Source organism: Fusarium vanettenii, assembly GCF_000151355.1.
Source record: "Fusarium vanettenii 77-13-4 chromosome 6 genomic scaffold NECHAsca_20_chr6_4_0, whole genome shotgun sequence".
Lineage (NCBI taxonomy): Eukaryota > Fungi > Ascomycota > Sordariomycetes > Hypocreales > Nectriaceae > Fusarium > Fusarium vanettenii.
In genome coordinates, this window is record NW_003315865.1 from 1711206 (window position 1) to 1719846 (window position 8641).

Consider the following 8641-nt stretch of genomic DNA (forward strand, 5'->3'; position numbering starts at 1 on the left):
TCAATGGCGGGGTGATGATGACCTAAGCATTCTGGATGGTCTGGATGGGCGGCCAGGCCGATCGTGGTCGGGAAGCATTAACCGTCGCTTATCGGGTTTTGATAAAACGTTAGGTTGCTTCTCTCGAAGACGCCACCAAAGAGTTGAGTTTGATTCACGCATAATTGTTAGGAATATTCTTCCGTTGAGGGGACCTTCTAGAAATTCAATACAGTTAATCTCAAAGCTTGAGCCTGATCAACCCCAAATTCTTCCATGGATACCCGGTCGTCGCTGAGTTTTTCTCGCTGTTTGCGTCAGGTGCGGATTCTGCTTAGGTCGTGTACCCAATCGCTACCCTGTTGGGCGCCTGGGCGGACACTGCTTTCGCTGCGTTGGTAGGTGCGTGCTTCGCCTCGCCCTGTCACAGGCTCTGAAGCGCCTCAGGCGCCCACTCACGTCCCTTGTTTCCCGTCCCGCAGCAGGCCAGTCTTGTTTCTCTCCCTCCCACACCACCCAGCGAGCGTCATCGCCTCTTCCTTATTAACTCGCCCTCCCGTCTTTGCTTCCCCCCTCATTACTCATTCCTGGACTTATCTTGCCTCGCGCGCACCATGATCAGACTAGACACTTCTTTCTTCAGGATAACTGCTTTCTATTCAATCGTCACACCTGCTTCCTATTCTTCACATCTTTCAGATAATCCACCCGGATCTTAATTCGTCGTCTTCTTTTTCGCGCCTGTCGCAATCCGTCGCAACCGCCCTCGACAGTTTCGGTTTCGTCTCACCCTTTTTCTTCCCCCTCACGCCCCGGCCGACGCCTTTGACGACTCATACGTCGCCACCAACACCATGAGTGAGACTCCATCTCAGCCAACAACCACACCCGCGCGCCGTAGGCAGGGTCGCGGGAACGGTCGCCCTGCCGGCCACAAAGCCTACGCCTCGGAGAATGATGTCGTCAACCTCGACCCTTCTCGCTATGAACGTGGTCCACGAACTCCTCAGAAAGGTGCTGGCATGGATTCTCCCGCTGCCCAATCCAATCACACCTACTCTAAGCAGCGATCTCGGAGCAACAACAATAACAACCATCACGGCAACAACAACAATCATAACAACAACAACAAGCCTCGGAACAACAAGAACTCTCCCAACTCGCCAGACTCTGCCCGTCCCGGTCGCCGTACTCCTCCGAATCAATCATCCATGAAGTCGACTGCTGGCCCTGCTTTCGCCGGAGCAACCTTCCACGCATCTCCCGCTCCATCCGCCCTTCCGCTTCCCAGCTTCGTCACCCGATCGTCAATGGAATCGCCCAGTGCCAACAGGACCTTGGAAGATGCTGTCCAGGAGCCTTCTCCTCCCAGCTCTAATGCACCCACTCCTTTGCAGCAACCCTCTTCTGCTGCCAAGGGATCTCCTCTCGACTTCATGTTCCGTGCTCATCGTGAAGAGAAGGAGCGCCAGCGCAGTGGCAGTTCTGTCAGCTTCCGACCTTCTGGCCTTGCTCACGATTCGCCTTCTTCTCAATCTCCATTCGAACCTGGCAGTGTTCCTAAGCCAGCAACTCTTCCGCAAACGGCTCGTACTCAGGCCCGATACAATGGTCCCATCGACAGCGCCGACCTAAACGCAACACCCGGCCAGCCCATGGGCCCGGCCTTCTCAACACCTTATCAAGAGCGTATCAAGGCAGCTCGCTCAAACTCTGCGCGAACCCCTGCTACGCTGGGCTCTTCACCCTCTCTGCCAAGGTCTCAGTCTCACCCTGAATCAGACGACCCTACTGAGGCCCTCAAGAAGTTCCTGTTCGGATCAAACGGTGCCTCTGCGGCCAAGACTCTCCCTAACGGTTTCTCTTCTGCCCCTCCTTCTCAGCCATTCAACCATCCCCGTAGCGGACCTGGTGCACCGGTTCCTTACGAGGGCCGTCCCAATAATCTGCGGGCTATGGAGGATGATCTTCGACGTATTCTCAAACTTGACTTGGCGGCTGGATCTTCAGGCCAAAACCCACGTCTATTTTCCTAGACTCTCTACACACACACACCATCATTCTGGGCGTTTGACGGTTCAGGGGTTTTCATTACTCCTTTTACATCTCTTTTCGACTGACGGCAGTCCTCTGACCAGACGGCATCAACGGAACGCGATATATGACGACGGTGTTTCTCGTCACATGACAGGGGAGAATCGGCTTTGTCTCTTGGACTTGGGCGTTTCAAGGATTCAAGACATATCGGACGGAGTGTCGGGTTAGGCTTTGTGATTCAGCTATGGGATACCTCGGAGTCATCTACTGATTTTTCTTTTACTGCTGTCTCAGACTATGCTCTTAAGGAAGAGTTTACAGATCGAGACGGTGGGTTGTTTATATCGAGGGAGCCTGGATGTACATTTGGGATGTGCGGGTTGTATCACGATCAATCATTTGCTCCTTGGACTGTTTTTGACGATACCCAAGGGTTTTTTCTTTTTCAGTTCATATGAAAGCATGGCGGATAGGGAGGATGGAGCGAGATGTTGGCAGTAAGGACGTTTTTTGGCATCTAGTATGAGGCGCGTTGCTAGCGATGATTACTGGTAGTTGATGAATCTCATGATGCGTTGCCCAGCAACTGTAGAGTGACATGTTCCGCAATGAAGTAACAGTAAAGTTGCAAGTCTAATGTGAGATTTACTTTATTGTTGGCATGTACAACAGTATCAAGCTCTTTGGTTTGGTTGGGGTGTAATTTGTAGAGGCAGGAGACTTGGAAGCAACTCAGTTAACGGTGAGATCAACCCAGCAGGGATACACAACAGCAGCGAGACGCCCATGACCCCATGGGCATAACCAGATCTGAAGATTAGCTCTATCACTTCTTGGACTTCTGCCTCCTCTTTTCCTCTCGCGAATACATCATCCCATGAGAAAGAAGCAGATACTTGGAAAAGAAGTCCTCAGCAAAGTCGTCAAACTTGACATAGTCGGCACCGAGATGGTAGGCTGCTGCGATACCACTAACACAAGCAAGTTCGTGCATGTTCTAGAACCATCTGTCAGTTTCTAAAGTCAGACATAGAGTTGGGAGAACATACAACCAATGCCCAGGAGCCAGCAAAGAAGGTGCTCTGCTTGCCGTGCAGAAACATCATTCCCGGGACGACACGCAGGTAATGCTGCCACCTATGTCCTAGCTGATGCCACCAGTTCTTCTTGATGATCTTGGACTCGTCGATCTTGTCAATCGTCCACTTGTCACGCTCCTGGCTGTTTAGGAAGATGGTCTGGTACACGGGCTCATACGCATCCCCAGATTCGAGGTTTGCCTTTTTGAGCTGGTGCTGATAGTTGCTGCAGTTGAAAGACATCTCAATCTTCTTGGGATCCTGAGGATACGTATACGTGTAGTACATGGGTCGGAATCCGTTGGAATCGCCCTCACCCTTGGAGAAGGACACCTGTTTCTTCTGGTCATCCGACTTGGGCTCGGCGCAGAGATTAGGTTTGAAGTGGGTTTCGTAGTGCTCCTCGAAGTACTTGGAATCAGAGTGAGTAATGGTAATATCGTCGTAGAAAGCTGCGCCTCCAAGGACGAACTTTTCACGCATGGTGGCCGTCTTGCCCAGGAGGTTGAGGGCAGTGTCTGCAAGAACGCAGAGGACCATGCCATCGAATGACTCCTCGGTGACCTCCTCGGTCTTGCTGTTCTTGATTCGGAGCTTGACACTATTCTTGGATCTCTGCAACACTGCCTCGACCTCAGTGTTGGTCCTGACATCGGCGCCCTTACTCAACAGATCATCCTTCCATTTCTTGTAGAACTCGTGGAGATTATCAAAAGTGACCATCTTTGGCAAGTTAGGCAACAATGTCTCCGAGTCGTAGTCCCACAGCTTCATGTTGGGGTCATCAAACAACCGCTCTACAATGGCCGAAGGGACATTGGCAGTCTGGTTCCCGGTGCCGAGGAAGAGGGCGATGAGGGGGTACACCATCTTGTCGCCAAACTCCTTGCTGAAGAAGAAGAGCCGCATCATGACTCTAATGGGGATAAGGCCGAAAACCGGCATGGTCCACTTGATGAATTTGAGGAAGAAGCCGAACCGCTTGATGTCGGACGAGAACTGGGAGATGAGATTGCTGGGGAAGCAGTTGGTCCAGAAGCGATCTTCCCCCTTGCCGAACGAGACCTGCAGCTCGACCTCCTCTGGTGGGTGGCCATGCTGCTCGAAGAAGTTGAAGGTGTGCTTGAAAATCTGAACAGCATGTTAGTACCACCGATACCTGATGAGGTCATTGTAACTGACCGGAGAACCGCCTTGCACCCCATTGTTCATCCAGGCAGCACCGTATCGTTCCTCGTCGAGAGGGATTGAGGTTGCCTGACCTCCCACAACATCGCAGGCCTCAAGCACAGTGACCTTGAATTTGTTGGGGTGGTTCATGAGAGTGGCGGCACATGACTGTTGCTCGGTCAGTTGGTGTTGATGGCTTACAGCATGGGTTAGGTAATTCATCACTCACCATGCCGGCCGCCCCCGCGCCGACAACCACGATATGCTTTTTATCGCTGCTCATACTTGCAGATTGAGGTCACGGAGATATTAACGGTGAGATTAATGGATGCAAAAGACCGTGGTGGCACAGCGACCGAGATATAAAGCCGGATGGCGTCGTGGACGTCATTGACTCTGATCCAGCCTTGTAACATGATCGGAGCCACCATGCAAGGAATTATCCACATCTCGGAGGCACCGCGGGTCATAGACTGCAGCCATTGTATCTGGTGACCAGAAGGACCTGATTGAGGGTAACTGTGACAAGAGGCCACGCTGTGATATCGAGGCTGTGATATTTACGACATTCATGTCGCATCCCGCGTCTTCTGTAGGGTAGCTCAAACATCACCTGCCTCCCTTTGACAAGGATCATGGGCGACACGATGGCACGTGACCTCGCGTTGTGTAACATTAAGATGAATGTGAATGCAGGGATCCTGACGTAGCAAGCCTCGTCTCGACTTTAAACGACGACATCCGTTTTGATTAAGCCATCCAAATTCAAAAATTACACTCGATAACCGTCGCCCAAACCCACAAACTCAGTTGACTTCATCCAAAGCTCTTTGCCTTCAGGAACCAACGCTGGAGCCGAAACTGGACGGGATGACTGGATCCCGCCAAGATGTCCCCGACCCGGGGAGCGACATGGACGAGGACGAGGCGCTGCGCTATGCCATCGCCCTCTCGCTTCAGGAACAGGAGAACCAAGATCAGCAAACATCACCCCAGGTCCCACCCGCATCAGCTTCTTCAGCTTCATCCAGCCGCCGGAACGGGACTGGTTCGGGCGGGGCCTCGTTCGGCCTCCTCTCGCTCGATCGCAAGAAGATGGAACAGGAAAGGCTGCAGAGGTTGGCCAAGCGGCGCCGCTCCCCTTTGGACGAAGACGACGACGACGTTGTAGAGGTTCCACCGCCCAAGAGAAGGACGCCCGTCGAACCGTCTAGGTCTCTGCCCGGGCCATGGTCCCCGAGCTCGCCGCCGTTTCCAGGCGGTGTCGTCAAGCGGACTTGGGCGAGGGGATATCCACGCACTTCCGAGGACATCAAGATCGAGGAGGTGTTTCAGAAAGATAGGCTGGAGCTTGCCGTCCTCAGCTCATACCAGTGGGACGACGAGTGGCTTCTATCAAAGATCGACCTCAGGAGGACCAAGTTGCTGCTCGTGGCATCTGCGGCAGACGAATCCCAGGTGTGTGTCAATCACGACTGACTCGAGGTTCTCCCCCTTTGGGAATTCGTGACACGGGACAAGACCTGGAGGCTGACGACGGACCCTGCCACAGAAGAGAGAAATGCAATCCAACACGCCACCGGGCATCAGGTTCTGCTTCCCGGCCATGAATGGGCCCGGGGCGATGCATTCCAAGCTCCAGCTGCTCAAGTATCCCGACTACCTCAGAGTGGTAGTACCCACTGCGAATCTGGTCCCCTACGACTGGGGCGAGACTGGCGTCATGGAGAACGTTGGTAGCTGAACGAGGCTGCGCCTACCGGGGCGCCCTTGAGCATGATTTGCTGACCAGATCTCTCCAGATGGTCTTTTTGATCGATCTCCCCAAGCTAGAGGCCTCGGTCGACCACCAACCAACCCATTTCAGTACCGAGCTCGGCCGATTCCTGTCAGAGACCGGTGTTGGTGCGGGCATGGTCAGCAGCCTCAGCAACTACGATTTCTCAAGGACGAAGCACTTGGGGTTTGTGTACACCATGTAAGCCCGAGCAAACCCGCGATGAACCGCCAGCCAGTCAACCAGTCAGTTCAGTCACTCACTTGTGATGTGACCTGACATGGCTTGGGCGGACCCCACATGAATGATGAATGATGCGCTGATTGCGGAATTCCAGCCCAGGAGGTCATGTTGGTGATTCTCTCAAGCGAATAGGTGAGTTGACAGGTCTTTTCTGGCGAGATTCTGTGTAACAGTGGCTCACATGGTGGTCGTCGTCTCCGAATAGGATACTGCGGACTCGGCAACAGTGTGGCTTCTCTCGGGCTAGCCACCGACGACCCCGTCGAGGTGGACATGGTGGTGGGTGCCGTCGCTGCCGCCGCCGAATGGCGATTCGAATGAGCAAATCACTAAGAACCATTGGACCAGTGCGCATCTCTTGGATCCCTCAACTACGACTTGGTGGGCGCAATGTACAACGCCTGTAGAGGTAAGGAGGCACCTCTATTTTACCCAGATACTGTGCCATGCACCGCGCTGCACTGCACTGCAATGCACTGCGCTGCACCCCTCATCCCCTTCCCGACTGACTCCACCCCACACATGGCCCTTGGATCGCCGCGATGTGGACTGACGGAGACGGATGGCCTGACGCGCGACATAGGAGACGATGGCATGGCCGAGTACAAGTCGAGGATAGGCCGAACGGGCGCAGCAGCCAAGAACAAGTCGTCAAGCCCATGGGCAGCCAAGCTAAAGGACCGTTTCCGAATCTATTTTCCGACAGACGAGACGGTGGCCCAGAGTCGAGGAGGACGAATGGTGAGTTTAGTTTCTGCCCGTCTTGTTTGCAGATCGGGAAAAACTGGAGAATCCTCACATGCAAACAAATGACGAGAGCAAGAGGTGCTGCAATCAGTAACTACAGTATGTGCGCTAACACAAGAGGCGCGGGATGCAGGCTGCGGGCACCATCTGCGTCCAGCCCAAGTGGTGGCGCTCGCCGACCTTCCCCACCGAACTGGTGCGGGACTGTGTGAACACTCGGGAGGGACTCTTGATGCACAGCAAGATGATCTTTGTGCGACGGATCCCCAAGAGTACGGAAGCGGAAGATGGAGACGGAGCTGGGCAGTCCAGTGCGGAGCCGCGACTGGGCAAAAGACGCGGACAGCATGAGCCGGATCACCATGATGAAAATGATGATTCAGCGGAACTGAATGCGGCGGTGCTATCTCCGGGTTGGGCGTATGTGGGCAGCGCAAATCTGTCGGAGAGCGCGTGGTGAGTGAGACCCTTTTTTTTCTTAATCCCTAACCCCCTTTGTGAGACATGGGGGAAACATGAGACAACGAGACACCAAGCGACATCCATCCACGGACGGTGCGATGGTGCCGTGGTGGAGCGCCCTACGAACTAGCTAGAGAGTCTTGGGAACGACTTAGACGGAACGGTGACGAGTGTATGAATCTGACGCTGACGGGTTGCGGCCGCGATGCGCCAAACAGGGGCCGCATAGTCAAGGACCGAGCGACAGGGCAGCCCAAGATGAGCTGTCGCAATTGGGAGAGCGGCGTTGTGGTGCGGGTGAGCAGCCGCAACAGCAGTAGCAGCAGCAGCAGCGGCATTAGCAGTAGAGGCACCACCAACAGCATGGGCCGCGCCAACGCCAACGCCGGCAGCACCAGCAGCACCAGCAGCACCAGCAGCAAGAACCGCCAGAGCAGTGCCGTCCTCGTCAGCTTGAGTGGTGGCAGCACCGAGGTCAAGGCGGCGGAGGCCCAGGCACGCGTGCAGGCGGGGAACCCATCGGGCGAGCCGGACAAGGGAGGCGATACGAGCCATACCCAGCAGCAGCAGGTCACGGACATGGGCATATTTGATGGGACGGTTCCAGTCCCGGTGCGAGTGCCAGGGCGACGCTACCGAGCAGGCGAAGAGCCCTGGTTTTACAGTGGCCAGGGCTGAGTGACGAGGGCGGCGCGGGCGCATGTATTGGCCATTTTGGACCACCACGACGTCGATGAAGATGCTGATGCTTGCGTCTGATACCATTTTTGATGTTGTTGTTGGCCTTTGCGCTGCGACTGCGCCATTTCACCTCACCAGTAGAGCACGGGGCATTTGGAGAGAATGCATGTGAATGAAGGTGTATGGGTAGGGTACTGTAATGTACTGTAATGGGTATGGGTAGTGTAGAATGGACAGATTGTAGATTGGTCAAGGAGGGGGGATTTCGGCTGATTGTTGTCGTTATGACGATGATGGTGATTGTGGTGATGCTGACGATGTTGTCGAGTCTTGGAATATCTGTCGCTGAAGGCTGGCGCAGACGCTGGCTGGCTGGCTTGCCGGACGACTCTCACTCAGCAAGAAGTGGCATGTATCATAACTGCTAGCTAGGGGACTTGCTAAGGCACGAAGACGTAATTGTTGA

At 54.4% G+C, this 8641-nt stretch overlaps 3 protein-coding genes across 3 annotated transcripts; 2 read left to right on the forward strand and 1 right to left on the reverse strand.

The window, feature by feature from the left end:
• Positions 1-574: 574 nt before the first annotated feature.
• NECHADRAFT_104831 (uncharacterized protein) lies at positions 575-2015 on the forward strand (the record flags this gene model as incomplete). The annotated part of the gene is made up of 1 exon (XM_003044845.1): positions 575-2015. The coding sequence occupies exon 1, from the start codon at positions 834-836 to the stop codon at positions 2013-2015; it is 1182 nt and encodes a 393-aa protein (XP_003044891.1). The 5' UTR covers positions 575-833.
• An 827-nt stretch (positions 2016-2842) lies between these two features.
• Positions 2843-4548, reverse strand: NECHADRAFT_42807 (uncharacterized protein; the record flags this gene model as incomplete). The annotated part of the gene is made up of 4 exons (XM_003045249.1): positions 2843-3013; positions 3066-4226; positions 4278-4433; positions 4495-4548. The coding sequence occupies 4 exons, from the start codon at positions 4546-4548 to the stop codon at positions 2843-2845; spliced, it is 1542 nt and encodes a 513-aa protein (XP_003045295.1).
• A 587-nt stretch (positions 4549-5135) lies between these two features.
• NECHADRAFT_94592 (uncharacterized protein) lies at positions 5136-8172 on the forward strand (the record flags this gene model as incomplete). Its single annotated transcript, XM_003044846.1, has 10 exons — positions 5136-5723; positions 5818-5997; positions 6068-6243; positions 6380-6417; positions 6491-6564; positions 6634-6694; positions 6869-7026; positions 7166-7488; positions 7713-7941; positions 7975-8172. The coding sequence occupies 10 exons, from the start codon at positions 5136-5138 to the stop codon at positions 8170-8172; spliced, it is 2025 nt and encodes a 674-aa protein (XP_003044892.1).
• Between the last annotated feature and the right edge of the window lie 469 nt (positions 8173-8641).